Here is a 15281-nt window from a genome sequence, read left to right on the forward strand (position 1 = left end):
ACCACAGACACCAGAGGGAGGAAGAGATTACAGCGTCCTGAAAAGAAACACGGGCAAACCTCTTTCACTAAGAAATCATATACACAAGCCTAGAGAAGATGCATCCTAGGTTTGAGAGGTCCCCCATATCTCTAGCTGAGATGATTGGTAAAGGTCTTCCCCTGTATGAATGAAGTCAGTCCATACAGACTGGGAGAGATGGCTGTTTTTTAAAATGCCCAAATCTCAGTAAAAGATCACAAAGCATATAAAGAAAAGGGAAACAGCCCAATCAAATGACCAAAATAAATCTCCAGAAGCCAACCCTAGAGAACTAAAGAATTCAAAGCGACTATCTTAAAGATGTTCAGTTAGCTAAAAGAGACAGAAAATGAAACTAAATCAGGGAAACAATACATGAGCAAAATGAGAATGTCAAAAAAAGAAAGAAACTATAAAAAATCACTAAACAGAAATTTTGGAGCTGAAGAATACAATAACTGAATGGAAAAATTCACTGGGAAGATTTAATGGCAAGTCTTGATGAAGCAGAGGAAATACTGAGCAAACTTGAAGACAAGTCATTTGAAATTATTGGGTCGGGGGAACAAAAAGGAAAAAGAAGGAAAGTGAAGAGAGTCCTGAGAGACGATGGGATACCACCAAGTGGGCCAGTGCAGCACATCATGAGAGCTCCGGGAGGGGACAGAGAGAAAGGCACAGAGAGCTTATTGGAAGAAACATGGCTGAAAACTACACATTTGAGGAAAGAAATGGAAAAAAATCAAGAAACTACACACTACAACTGGGATAAATCTAGAGACTCACATCAAACTGTCAAACGGTACAAAGAAAGAATCTTGAAATCAGCAAGAGAAAAGTGACTAGTCATATGTAAGAAAGCATCTATAAGATTATCAGATTTCAGCAGAAACCTTATAGGCCAGAAGGGAAATGATATATTTAAAATGCTGAAAGAAGAAACTTGCTAATCAAGAATACTTTACTTGGCAAACTGTCCTTCAAAATGTAGGGAAAGTTAAGGCTTAAAAACAGAAACTGAGGTAGTTCATCAACACAAGACCTGCCCTACAAGAAATGTTTAAGGGATTCCTTCAACTGAAATGAAAGAACACACTGGACAGCAATAGAAAACCGTATGAAAATATAAAGCTCTTTGGGAAATGAATGGACAAATATAGAAACATGTAATATTATAATGGTACATAAATCACTTTTAATGCTTGTTTACAATTTAAAGACAAAAGCATAAAAATAACTATAAATTGATGTTAAATGGATATACAATATAAAAGCTGTAATTGAGGAAACTGATAATATAAAGTGGGAAGGGCAGAGGTGTAAATTAATAGTTTTTGTATGTGATGGCAGTTATCAGTTTAAAACAAATTGTTATGATTTTAAGATGTTTTATTCAATCCCCATAATAACCACAAAGAAAATGTCTACAGGAAAGACACAAAAAGAAATGAGAAGAGAATCAAAGCACAACACTACAAAATAATCAACAAAACATAGGGAAAGTGATAAGAGACATGGAGAGATTAGCTATAAGCCTACAGAAAACAATGGAATGGCAATAGAAGGTCATTCACTATTAGTTTATACTTCAAATGTAAATAGATTAAACTTTGCAATCAAAAGACAAAGATTGATTGGACTAAAAAAAACCCAGTGAAATCCAACTATATGCTGTCTACAAAACATTCAGCTTTAGATCTAAGTACACATCTGGGCTGAAAATGAAAGGACAGAAAGAGATATTCCATGCAAATAGTAACCAAAAGAAAACAAGGGTGTTCATACTAATATCAGACAAAAATATCAGCTAAGTCAAAAACTATCACAACAGACAAAGAAGGACATCATATAACAAAAAAGGGCCAACTGACCAACATGATAAAACATTTCTATATAAGCACCTAACATCAGAACACTTAAATATATGATGTAAACATTGACAGAATTGAAGAGAGTAATAGACTGCAAAAGAATAGTGGCAGAAGATCCCACTTTCAATAACAGAACATCCAAAAAGAAAATCAGTAAGGAAAAGATGACTTGAACAACACTGTAGACCAAGTGGATCAAACAAACATACAGCAAACACTCCACTCAAATACAGCGGAATATACATTCTTCTCAAGCATATGAACGTTCTCCAGGACAGACAACATATTAGGCCACAAAACAAGGCTTAAGATATTGAAGAATGGAAGCATATCAAGTATTTTTTCTGACTACAATCAAATGAAACTAAGTATCAGTAGCAAGACCGGGGGAGAAAAGATGGTGGAGTAGGACAGCAAGGCAGAAACCCCCTCCCACACACACACAAAAAGGAAGCAACAACAGCAAATATAACTAACCCTGAAAACAATCTGAAGACTGCAGAACAGGCCACCTACACCTGGTGAAGAGACCACACAGAGAAGGGTTAAGTGGCAGAGCCATATGAATCAGGACTCCAGCCCTTTCCCCATCCTAGTCCACAGGCAAGAGAGAGGGAAACACAACAGGGAAAGTAGGTAGGTGCTCAGGAACTCTGCACAGCTGACCCTGGAGATCTGCCAGTCTCCAGCGAGTCCAGGAGTCCCTGAAGGATGGACGGCATTGGCGATTGACGGAATGAATGAGGACACAGACACTAGCAAAAGCTGAGCCTGGCCTATTTTATTGAAGTTTAGCAAGGTTATATATGTTTTGAGTATGCAGTGTCACAAAGATTAGATCATTTGATTATTTCAGAAAAAATGTACACATAAAGGTCAATCTGTAAAGATTAGATTATTGGCACCTTAGCAATCATTAATTTTTGCACTTATGCTTGCTTGGCTCCCCGGGCAGTCTTGGAACAAACATGACTTGCTCCCTCACTGCCTGGTTGGCCTGGGCCATACTTGCAGTTCCCTTATTATTGATTGTAAAATAGCCATGGTTACTATTCATCTGATTAACAAATATAGCTAAATCTATTTTTCTAGGTCTAGAGCATTATGTGCAGATTTAAAGAAAAACATCAAAACAGTGTATCATTAAAGCAGTGTAGCAAGACTAAGTTGATTGTAATTGTGGGAACTGAAGACTCTACTCTTGGGTAGGTGCCCAGTTTTGTAGAGATGGAAGCGTTGCATCTGGGGGGTATGAGGTAAGGGGATAATGACCACTGAATCAGAAGGGACCCAGTCAGGCCACTATTCTTCCTAGGGGGGAGGAAGCAGGGGCATGTCTGTCTTAAAGTTTCCTTAAACCATTTACAGTAATATCTGTAGTAGTAATCTTTTCTATTGGGAGAGTCTGTAATCATGCCAGGCCCTTTTACATGCAATCATTCATGCTGACTTTCCTTTATTGTTCTATTATTCCCTGAGACCCAACAGATCTAGGAGTCATTTAGAAATTCCTCATGAGGCCGAATTGGGCGGGGAAAGGGAACTGGAACCTACTCAAACAATTCTTATTTATTATAACTTGATACTTGATTCCAGTATCTTCTCCACATCCCCCTCCTATTATTTTTTAATAAAATGTTGAAGTAGTAGGTAAAAGTAATAAAGATTAGTTTCTAATAGAAAGCTGTTTAACAGTTTACTTTTTCATAAAAGATTTTTAAATCTTGGTGTAAAATAAAGATGGAAAGTAGTTTAGTGCAGTAGGAAAGCAAGTGTAGACTGTCAGATCCATGCCTATAAACTGGGTATTTATCCAAGTGAAACAAGGGCAACGAAACAGCCATGGGCGCAGATTTCTCTCAAAACTGGGGATGATGAGGTTCTAAGCCTCCCCTGTTGATCCCCAATTTCTCACCTTATGGCCCCCCTGCAACTGTGCCTGTCTTAGGTTGTTCCTCCCTTGAGGAATCTTACCCATCTCTGGCTAACCAGTCATCTTCTGGGGCCATACAGGGAGATGTTAAGTTGGTGAGAGAGAAGCAATGTTCTTTGAAAAGCTTTTTTTTCTCGGTTTTACTTCTTTGCAGCTTTATGCCCCATGGCTTCTATGCCCAGCAGCTGTCTTGAGGTATCTTTACCACCTGGAAGAATTAGGGGGATCTTGTCTCTGGCATTTCTCCCAAGGTATATTAAATTTGGTTTTCCAATTTAGGTGTGTAAGTGACCAATAACATTTCCAAACACCATAATAATAAGGGGAGATAGAGGGGATATTCCTTCCAGGAGTCTGCTTTGTGGTTCCTTCTTTCCAGGCGTCTGAGCTGTGCCATCAGATCGGCGGTTCAGACTGGCTCCCGACAGATATCTGCTCTGGGATCACAAGTCCGCACTGCATCAGGCTTTGGTGATTAATGGGGCTGGACACCAGGGTGAGTTGGAGCACTCTGGGAGGCTAAGACTCCTGCTGCTGTGGACAATCACATTCTGTAGGTCCTGCTGAGACCCAAAACAGAAGCAACCATTTGCAAGATTTACCAGCAGCACAAAGGGTGCCAGAGGAGTGAAGTTGGACAGAGCTCTCTCTGCAGGAGAAAGGGCAAGGGCAAGTGGACACTTCCTCAGCCCTCCCTCAGCCCAAGTGGACAGGTATAAGAGGGAGCCCCAGAAACTCCATTTCCCTTGCTGGCAGCTCAGCCCCAAGGTGGTTCCCTGTGCATCTGCCCACCTGACCATACAGCAAGCTCCACCAGCAGCATCAGACTTTGCTGCCTGGAGTCAGAGGGAGGCTTTCCCAGCTTTCTTGGCCCTATCTCAGCCCACCTGGGGAGGTGCCTGTGGGAACCAGCTCTGGGCACTACTTTCTCCTTGTTGGCAGGAAAAAGACAAGAATGTCCACTCTCACTTTTACTCAACATAGTACTGGAGGTCCTAGGCATGGCAATCAGACAAGATAAAGAGATAAAAGGTATCCAAATTGGCAAGGAAGAAGTAAAAGTGTCACTATTTGCAGATTACATGATACTATTTTCAGAAAGTCTAAAGATTCTGCCAAAAAATATTAGAATAACTGGATTCAGCAAAATCGAGGATACAAAATTAATACACAGAAATCTGTTGCATTTCTATATACTAACAATGAACTAGCAGAAACAGAAGTCAGGAAAACAACTCCATTTACAATTGCATCAAAAAGAACAAAATACCTAGGAATAAACCTAACCAAGGAGGTGAAAGACCCATACTATGAAAACTACAAGACACTCATGAGAGAAATTAAAGAAGGCACAAATAAATGGAAATAGTTATACTATATTATCTAACCATCCTATTTCTGGTTATACACCCAAAAGAACTGAAATCAGCTCAAAAGTTGTCCTGTGTTCATTGTAGCATTATTGATAGTCAAAATGTGAAAGTAACCCAAATATCCACAAAGGGATGAATGGATAAAGAAATGTGCTATATACATACAATGGATTATTCAGCCTTAAAAAAGAGTATCTTGTCACATGGCAGAAGAATGAACCTTAAGGACATTATGCCAAATGAAATAAGCCAACCACAGAGACAAATACTGTATGATTCCACTTACATGAAGTAGCTAAAGTGGTCATATTCATAGAAATAAAAATTAGAATGCGGTTGCCAAGGGCTGTGGGGAGGGGAAAATGAGCTGTTTGTCCAGTGGATGGATAGTTTCAGTATTACTGCAAGATGGAAAAGTTCCAGAAATCTGTTGCACAGCAATATGAACATTAACATTACTGAACTGTAATAAAAAGTCATCTTTTCAATTTAGACACTGACAAATGTGTGTATAAAATATGTCTGGAATTAACTTCAAAATAATCTGAGGGTTAGCTGGGGAACAGGATGGAGTTACACATGAAATAAGACTGGTATCAGTTGACAATTCTTAAAGCCGAGTGGGTTCATTATACTACTTCTTCTACTTCTGTTTGAAATTTTCCAGAATCAGGAGTTAAAAAACCCCACAATTATCAAAATGAAAAATTAAATCAATGAAAGTGTTAGTTGAGAAAGTCAAGGAAATTTCCTATGTTGTGTAATAAAAAAAGACTAGGAGAGGATAGAAAGCAAGCCAAGAAATATATAGGACCTCCAGCTCATCCAATTAACAGGAGTCCCAGAAGAGAAAATGAAATGGAGGAAAGAGCTAAACTCATGATTGTTTTTGTCCTTTGGAAGGATGTTACTGCATTTCCACTACTGGTAGGAATATAAGTGGACACAACCATTTAAAGGCATCAATTTGATTGTATCTTAAAATTAAAAATTCTGGTGCCCTTGCCCTATACCAGAAATATCTACTTCTTTTATTTACCCTAGAAAAACATTCATACATGCACACAGTTCTTAAATTACTTCCTAATTCATTATCAGCCACTATATAAAAATATCTACAACCGAAACTCAGAAACTTAACTTTCAGAAATTGATCTTACATAGTTGCACAAGTGAACAGACATATTAACAATGTATTTATTGAAAGTGCTTTTAATAGCAAGAAAATAGTAAACTGTTAAGACCATCAAGGGTCTGATTTAACTAAGGTGACTTCATGCAATGCAATACTCAAATTAGGTATGTGCAGATATAAAAATGTTTCCCAGAGATATGATAAAAGTAATTTATAAAATGTTTATTGTTGGTCTTTTTATATTTTAAAAAATAGGTACAGATTTTGTACAGCTAGATGAAGAGAAGATAACCTTTTGGGGTGGGTTCTACGTAAAGGGAAAAGCAGTCTGTAAAACAAAATGTTTAAGAGGATTGTTATCTCATTCTAAGAGCCTAATTTGCTATGAAAATGAAATACATTGTTCTTAGGATAAAGGAAATGGTTAATTTAGCTCCTCTTACTTTCAAAAGATCAAACTTTGGTTTTGCCAAGTTCTGCACAATAGTTAAACTTGGTCATATTTTTGATGTAGGATGCAGTTAGAAAGGCCATGCCTCTGGGGATTCAAGTATATTTCTCAGTGTCCTTTGAAGTAATCTGACCTCCATCAGCCAGCAGTAACTTAACCTGTGGGAATCAAGGTCACTGTGTGAGAAATCTATGCCTTTAGTAAGGCCAGTGTTGGTATGGTTGAAAAATGTCTCCCAGAGAAACAAAGGAACACCCACGTGCCCTTCACACAGTAACCTAAGTATCCTCATTTTGCACATTAGAAATGAGACTCAAAGAAGTCAAATATCAAGCACACATAACCAAGTAACTTGAGGTTGGAGCATATCTGACTAAATGGTTGGGAATTTCTTCTTCTACAACCTCTTGCCTGTTCACTTTCTATCCACAATGCCTGCACATAGACAGTGATGTCAGGTGAAGAAATGATCCAGAAATAAGCCGCCATTGTGGTTTCTGCTGCCTTACACTTAGCTCCCATTTCTAAAACAGAAGCAGTATTGTGAATCCAAAGGGAATGTGAGGTAAGGACTGGAGAGGCCTCCCATTTTCAACTTTTCTTTACATCCCTAATCCGTACAAGCTGGCCTCCAACTCTCAGGACCATTTGCATCATTAATACTATTAAACCTACCTTCAGTTCATTACTAATAATATTCAAAAACCCTGCAAAGTTATTTCCAGGTAATTATTTTTGAATGCTTAAGGAATTGCAGTTCTCAAAATATTAAGCACTGGACTTTAGCTGTGTTACAGGCTAAGTAGTATTGCCTATAGCTCAAGTACAACTCCAATTACTAGAATGTGAAAAATTACAATTGTTAACATAGTCATTTCTGGCACACATCCATTAAAATTCACACTGCATGAAAGCCATAAGGCTGCTTTTTCATGATCTTATTTATGGAGGCAGTTTTCATAAAATTAAGCTGTTTTCAACCAGTTCTCAGGATACTGAGTGTATGCCAAAGCCTTTTTACCTCAACATAGAGGTCATTAGAATAAGCGTGTATATACTTCTATCTGGGGTCCACAGACTGGCACACTAAAATGATCTTAACTGCTACTAAAGCAGCTCTTAAGCACTCCCTAATGCACAAAATGCTTAAAATTGGGTCAGAAGACAGATTAGTAGCTTACAACCTGTCTTTTGGTTAGTAATTCCTTCATAGACTAGTTCTAGTTAAACCAAGAACACCAGCTTCTGTAGAAAGAGTGGATTATTGCTGGCCTCAGGAGCCTAACTGAACTAATACTGTATACCACTTCTTCTTGAAATGGCATGTTTTTGGCCCAATATTTTTTGAACAGTCTTAGGTTTCAGTGTTTCCCAAGCTAACCAGTTAGTAAACTGACTTGGCTTAATGCTGTTACAAATGGTTAACCTCAAAAACTTTTTATATAGTTCATTTGTTATTTAAAAAATACTTCGGATTTTGTGTTCAGCCACCTCAGCATAGTTCTTTCCATTCAGTTCCACTCAAATCCCTTATGTTCAACATTTGGCTTTTTAGAGACGTCTGCTGAGAGAAAAAAACCGAGACTTGGACACTGTAAAGGAGTGGCAGGGAAAAGGCTAAGGGATGGATGAGGATTCCAGTGTTTGTGATCACATAGCTGCATGGCAGACCACGGATGGAGAAAGGGAACACAGAATGAAGCGGCTATTGCAAGGTTGTATTTTCATTTTAGCCATGTCAACTTCGAGCTGTGTGAAGTGGTCTAGAATACAATTAGGTAAAATCTGAGCCCAGGTCGATTTGAACATAGATGGTTAACTGAAGTCTGCAGACGCATATTCATAAAAGTTAAGACCTAGATCCAAACGGAGATTAAAAGTGTGCACTTGGATCCTATTAACAAATATGAACATGAATTTCCCAAAGGAAATTTTGTAATAAATGTCTTTACCAGACATTTCTACAAGTTTTCTCTTGAAAATTAGGCACTTAGGATGTCCATCTGATTATCAATTTCGTAGTAAAAGCTTGAATACCTCAATGGGGCACCAAGAGGATGGATTCCATCCCATGAACGCATTCAAATCTCAGCTATGCTACTATCAAACTCCAGGACATTGGCAAGTTAAACCTCAGTTTCCTGATTTACACAATGAGTACTCAAGAAAGCACAAGCAGAGCTTAACAGTTAAAAAGTAACTGCAAGGACTATACAAAAAATATGTCTACAGATATAACCTAAAATGCCAACAAAAGTACTGGGATTGTTTACGTTCCACCTTTTAACCTAAAGGCTAATAAAGACACTTACATCTGTAAAACTGATTACCATAAAGGCCAGGGTTTCCAAAACATTCCGAAATTTGCCAAGTTTAGTCTTTAGCCTGTCTCTAAAAAAAGGTAATGACATATTTATTAGCAGAGCCACAACTGGAACATCTCTTTTCCCAATTAGCTACTTGCCCTCTAATGCACTAGGTTCTTCTCAATCTAGTACTATACACATTGGGATCACCCTAGAAAACTTGAGACTTGTACCACCCTATATCAGTAAAAATCAGATTTACTGGGGTAGAACCCAGACATATAATTGCTTTGGAAAAGCCCCAATATATAGCCAGTTATGAACCACTACACTAACATTCGTCCATGGCAAGGTCTCATATACAGTTCAGTTAATAGAACTCTGTTCTCAAGTGATACAAAGTATAAAACGCTTTAGCTTTAGTGGCCTACAGGAAATCTAACAAAAACAGGCTACCCATCTAATATCTAGGATTTGTAGGTATTATGAATAAAAGTCAACAGAACTTAACTGATAACCAATTTATTAAAAAGGGTGATTTAAGCATCTGCAATGGTGACTTCAACCTCGACTCCTGGCTCAATACTGATGGAAGTAATCTGCTTAACAATCTCAGAAGGACTGTGCAAGTCAATGAGACGCTTGTGGATCCTCATCTGAAAACGATCCCAAGTCTTAGAACCTTCACCACAAGGTGTTTTTCTTGTAGTGATTCTCAGAGTCTGCAACAAAAGACAAAGGAAACCACACATTCATGGCTTTATGCTTATCCCCAGGCCAAGTGGAAAACCACTGTTCTTAAGTATTCCACACGAAAATTTCCCAGGGCATTCATGACATAAACAAGTTTTGAGGTTAACTATAAATTTATAAGGACAAATCCATTTTCACTCAGCCAGGACAGTGCCCCGGTGCCAGCATCTCTAAAGCACAATAGCACACTAAACAAAGCAGCAAAAGGCTTGACAGTTGCTTCGAAAAACTGGTACTTAACGGGAACCAAATTCTACCAGTAATCTTCATTTGCGTTTGTAGTATTATTACCATTATAGAAAACTTACTGCAACTGAACTTTTTATCCCTACAGGGCAAATCTAAACAAAACCGTAAGCAACTCCTACTTCGTGCCCCTGCGACTTATTTTACCTTGGTAGGCATCCGAACCGGTCCTTTCACTTTGAGGTTCTTTTCCTTTGCACCTCTTATCAAGTCAGCGCATACTACAGGGAAATAAAAGCATCTCAGTTCGTTCAAAATAGAGTCATCTTAATAAATTTGAACTGCTGTTGGCTCAGAATAGCGTATAAAACTATCACCAGGTTCAATAGTCATTATCTCCTCATCGCCAACTATGATGTCAAAGTGTGGGTCATTCTTACTTTGCTTTTTTAATCTATAAACAATCTGTCAATTTTATAAAGTTACAAGTTTATCGTCTTTTGCCCAAAATTTCCCTCCTAAACTACTGTACTGACCCTTCTCCAAAGACTTTACGTTGCGGCTGGTCAGAGTAATTCTAATTCGGTGAATCGCCACCTCCGGTTCCACGGGTGTCTTTCCAGTATCTTTAAAAGCCTATTATTACACAAAAGAGAAAAGCAGCGAAAACTCTGAAAGCCTGTCGGTTCCGGAGACGAGCTTCCCTCCCGGGTCCCACCACTACGCAAGCCCATCTACGGACCAGGTGAGCCTCGTTCTCTCACAGCCGTCACCCATCCCCTCGTCAGACCCCAGAAACGCGCGCCCCCGGACTGAATACCACCGCATCCTGCACGAGCGGGGCCGCTCCCCACCTCACCATGGCTGCGGCGCGGCTTCCTGACCGACTTGTTCCTCGGCAAGAGTGAACAGCGGTGAGTCAGGAGCAGAAGCGGGCGGAGCAGAGATGCGCTACACCGTCTACCGCGTCTTCTTCAAAGAGAAAGGCACCTCGTTTGCGAGGCGCTTATATAGCTGCGTCGCGTCTGCATCCGGGTCCCACACGCTTCTACGCGCTGCCCCGGAAGAAGAATAGCCCCGCGGGCTCTAGAGGCGGCTGCGCGAACCGAGGCCGGAGCACCGCGGAATTGGCGGGAAAGGCGCAGCTGCGGGCGCCTCCTTTCGGCCCGGCGGAGTCAGAGCTCGGCGAGGTGGGTCTCCGTCAGCGCAGTCGCCACCGTCCTCTGGCCAGCAGGCCGAGATAATAGGGGGATGGCGACCTGGGTTAAAACCCGAGAAACTCTATTGCCTAGTGCGCCTTCCCTGGCTTCTGCAAAGTCAGAAGGACTCCAGCGGTTTTTACAATGCAAAATTTGCTTCCCAGACAAATGAATCACTCATTTTCTGAGCAAGTGGATCACAGAATAACTGAGTTTAACTCATGTGGATGTTAGGAAAAATTACTGATAACCGGGGCATGCTATTTTTAAAACTAGTGGCAGTTATTTTTCACAGCCTGAAATATACTTCCGTCATATTTCATCTTCTGGCTTCCCAGACCTGCAGAAGCATCTGCAGTCTGTTTCTGGCAAGCACCTGAACCTGGATTGTCCCCTTTCGAGAAAGAGAGGTAAAAAATGCCACACTGTCCAGATGATCCTGGAGCGTGCTGCGCATGTGGAGGCCCACCCTGGAGACCTACCCAGCCTATCTACCTAATTCTAAAACATGTTATCTCCTCTGTTTGGATAAAATAATACTGGATAAGACCCTTCAAGATCTCTCTAATTACTGAGCTTCTCTAAGTAATCAATTATGGAACCAAGTACAGTGGAAAAACAGAGTGGTCAACTGACCTGGGTAGCCAGGAGAGCGAGAATAACAAGGACATCTATGCTTATAGATGACGGAGTGGGTTAGGTGTAATGAAATGGTGAGACGAGTTTTGATACAGGACAGAGGAGTGCAGAACTTCATCATTCATTATACAAGTGAACCGCTGAGTGCAGAAGAGTTATTTGCTCAGACACACCTACCTGGTGAATGACAGAGCTCTGACCCTCCAGTTAGGGCTCCTTCTTGAGCCTTTCTCTTCCGTTCCTTGGAGGGAATTTATACTTGAAACTGTATCAAATATTAGCATTGATTTCCTTATTTGGTGATAATTGGGCATGGCTAATAGGTGGCCTTCTTTGTCTCACAAATAATATGTACTAGATTTTACTGCTTTTTAACAATTAATTTAAATATTAAATTTTGTTGATTTTTCCTGTTCAGTTATTTTAAGATGTCATTCATGGGCTGTAAATAATATATTAGCATAATTTGCAGCAGAAAATCTAACAGCTTGGATTCTTATTTTTACTAGCTGTAACCTAAATGAGACTTCATAACTTAGGGCCATTTAACTTGTTGGTATGGCTATCAGCAAAAAGTAGACAAAAATGCAACTGCTTAAGCTCATTGGAATGTGAGTAGCTACCACTGCATTGATACTAAAGGTGAACATGATCTTCAGAAAAAGCTTATAGTAGTTAAGTTCTACTAATATTCAGGAACAAAAGAGTGCTTGAGAAGTACATCTGTGAGTTTTTCTTTGATGACAAATCTGGTTCATCTATTCTTTGTCTTGCTTTCCCCTTAAAAAAAGGAAATGGTGAACCAATTAACTTCCTTGATGGTAGAAAAACAATTTTAGTATTGAAAAAGGCAACATATTGCCCAGCACATATGGGGAAAAAAATTGTTGATGTGACTGGAAATAAGGAAACAGCTGGTTGAGATAATATTAGACAACTGTAAAGAAAACTATCACCATTTTAAAGTTTATGAGGTTTAGCTTCAAACACTTTGCTGCAGTTTTCTCTTGAAAGTTAACAGCTGAAAATTTCTATTTAAAATGTGGTGTTCTAATATTTGATGTAGATATGCATTGGAGAAAAAGTATGAATTAGCAATAAGCCAAAAAGAAGAAGAAAATGTAGTATGCCACCATTCAGAGATAAACAACCTAGTTATGTCTTCAGATATGTGTATTTCTCTTTTTAAAAATGGGCTCATACTCTATATACAGTCTAGTAAGCTAGTTTATTCACAGAATATTTTGTCACAAAAAATATATTTCTGCGATACCCCTTCTAATGACTGAATTATATAGATAGTTCATACACAACTTATTGAACTAGTCCTCTATTTTTAGACACTTAGCGTGTTTTCCCATTTTTTTACTCTAACAAACAATACCATGAAGTACAGGCTTCTAGATCAGGGCTTCTCAGTCTCAGCACAATTGACATTTGGGGCTGGATGATTCTTTTTTTGGAGTGTTGGGGGGACTGTTCTTTGCACGGCAGGGTGTTTGGCAGCATCTCCCATCTTCACCCACTAGATGCCTCCCCTCCAGCTGTAATAGTTAAACGTATCTCCAGATATCATCAAATGTCCTTGGGGGAAAAAAATCACTCCCAGTTGAGCACCACTCCTATATAGCTCATTCTTAATGCCTTAGATAAATTACTAGATATTCTTTGATAAATTAATCAAAGAATAAGCATATTAAAAATACTTTGGTATTAAATAAATTACCCTCTGGGAAGGTTATGCCCAAATAGGTTCTTCTTCCAGCAGTACAGTGAAGATTTCAGTGTGAAAAATAGAATTAAACACTCATTTTGTTTTAAAATTTAAAAATATTCTTAAGTCCATTACAAACTTACTTTTTCAGTATCTATATCCATAGCCTTCTTTTACTAATTTTTGTAGTTCTTCTAAAATTATCTTTTAAGGGCTTTTACTGCAGGTATTTCTGTCTTTCTGTGGACAGCCATCTACTGGTGTTTTGCTGCAATGACAGTATCATCATACTACTTCCAAAAGGAAATTAACAGCAGTTAAAAAACACCCATTTCATGGTACATATCTGCATATTTACAACTAAAATAAAATAATAAAGGCAAATTGTCAGATGAACGGGAATGAGTCTGTTCAGACCCCCCCCCTTTTTTTTTTTTACATAATTCTTGATCTTATACAACTAAGTTAAAGCAATTTAAGAATAAAAACCAGAGCACAAAACTTTGGTGGCTACCTGTGTTGTACTAGCAGGGGAATAAAATGTGGAGCCAGTTCCTTGTGGTTTATGAGGATGGCATGTGAGGACTTAGACCAGTACTGGGCATGTGATAGTAGCCAGCACTGTTGGAGGTGCACTACCTATATTAACATCAGGTTGTTTGAGCCTCACATCAACCTTGGGAGGTAAGTACGGTTATTCGTATTTTATGTATAAGGAAGCTGAGGTTAGGTGACCTGCCCAAGGTCACAGGAGAAGTCAGTGCTTTAACCTGTGCAGCCTAATCTGTGGCACTCAGCCACTACACCATCTTATTTCTCAGTATGTGTTAGCCCTTATCTTTATCATTACTAGTGGTACTGTATCTGAGAGGCATAAAATTATTTTATGTTAAATAAATGACAAAAAGGGCTTTCTATGTTTCACTTAGGTTGAGATCAGAAACTGTATTGAGCTACTAATATATGTCCATATATTATAAGCTAGAATACCCATTTTTTAAAAGTCTTTCATTTTTTTAGTTCAAAATTCCATAGATATCCAAGGCCAGTTTACTCTATTTATCCATTAAAACTGTTCCAAAAGCAAGCAATGGAACAAAACTAGGGACACAGTAAGAGCTTTTCACTGAGGCTGATTCATAGGGAACCTAATTTGGGTTGGTAATTTTCAATCATATTGAACTGTAGAGCTCATGGAATTCTCTATAGGGGTGGAGCTGAATGTCTTATCCATGAGGCCTCACAGTCCCCTTGTCCCTATCCTCCTGTGTTTAGGACTGCAGGCATAGATATTCTAATGTTTCTTGAAATACAATCTGAAAAATGACTGGTCTGTTTTCGTCACATAATATCATTTCCGGCTTTCACCACCCACTGATTGTACTGCACTGCTTTTTTGTGTTGGACAGCCTGTGGCTTGGTTCCCAGTGGTTCTTGCTGCCTGTTATTCATATCCTTGTGGAATTCCATCCTCTTAAGTGTAGGAACCTGTGACTTGCTTCTAAACACTAGAATTCAGAAAAAGTGCTGAGGTGTCACTTACATAATAGGTTAAATAAGATTCTGACTTGTGTCTTGCTAGCAGTCTCTCCTCTGCTCATTCTGATGAAGCAGGCTGCCTTGCTGGAAGCCGCAGAACCGAGTGGCCCACATGGCAAGGAAATGAGGGCAGCCTGTGGCCAATAGCCAGTGAGGACCAG

General features: G+C 39.2%; 1 protein-coding gene and 1 non-coding gene across 2 annotated transcripts; both read right to left on the reverse strand.

Annotated features, from left to right (window-relative positions):
* Window positions 1–9596: 9596 nt before the first annotated feature.
* On the reverse strand, window positions 9597–11045 carry RPS20 (ribosomal protein S20). Its single transcript, XM_036878912.2, has 4 exons — window positions 10889–11045; window positions 10566–10665; window positions 10237–10310; window positions 9597–9812 (listed from the first exon to the last, which is right to left on the reverse strand). Exons 1-4 carry the CDS (start codon window positions 10889–10891, stop codon window positions 9630–9632), a joined length of 360 nt encoding a protein of 119 aa, XP_036734807.1. The 5' UTR covers window positions 10892–11045; the 3' UTR covers window positions 9597–9629.
* On the reverse strand, window positions 10375–10438 carry LOC118908926 (small nucleolar RNA U54). Its single transcript, XR_005023430.1, has one exon. It is a non-coding gene; the product is annotated as a small nucleolar RNA U54 (small nucleolar RNA).
* Window positions 11046–15281: the final 4236 nt, after the last annotated feature.

This window comes from Manis pentadactyla, chromosome 3 (genome assembly GCF_030020395.1).
Source record: "Manis pentadactyla isolate mManPen7 chromosome 3, mManPen7.hap1, whole genome shotgun sequence".
NCBI classification, from domain to species: Eukaryota; Metazoa; Chordata; class Mammalia; order Pholidota; family Manidae; genus Manis; species Manis pentadactyla.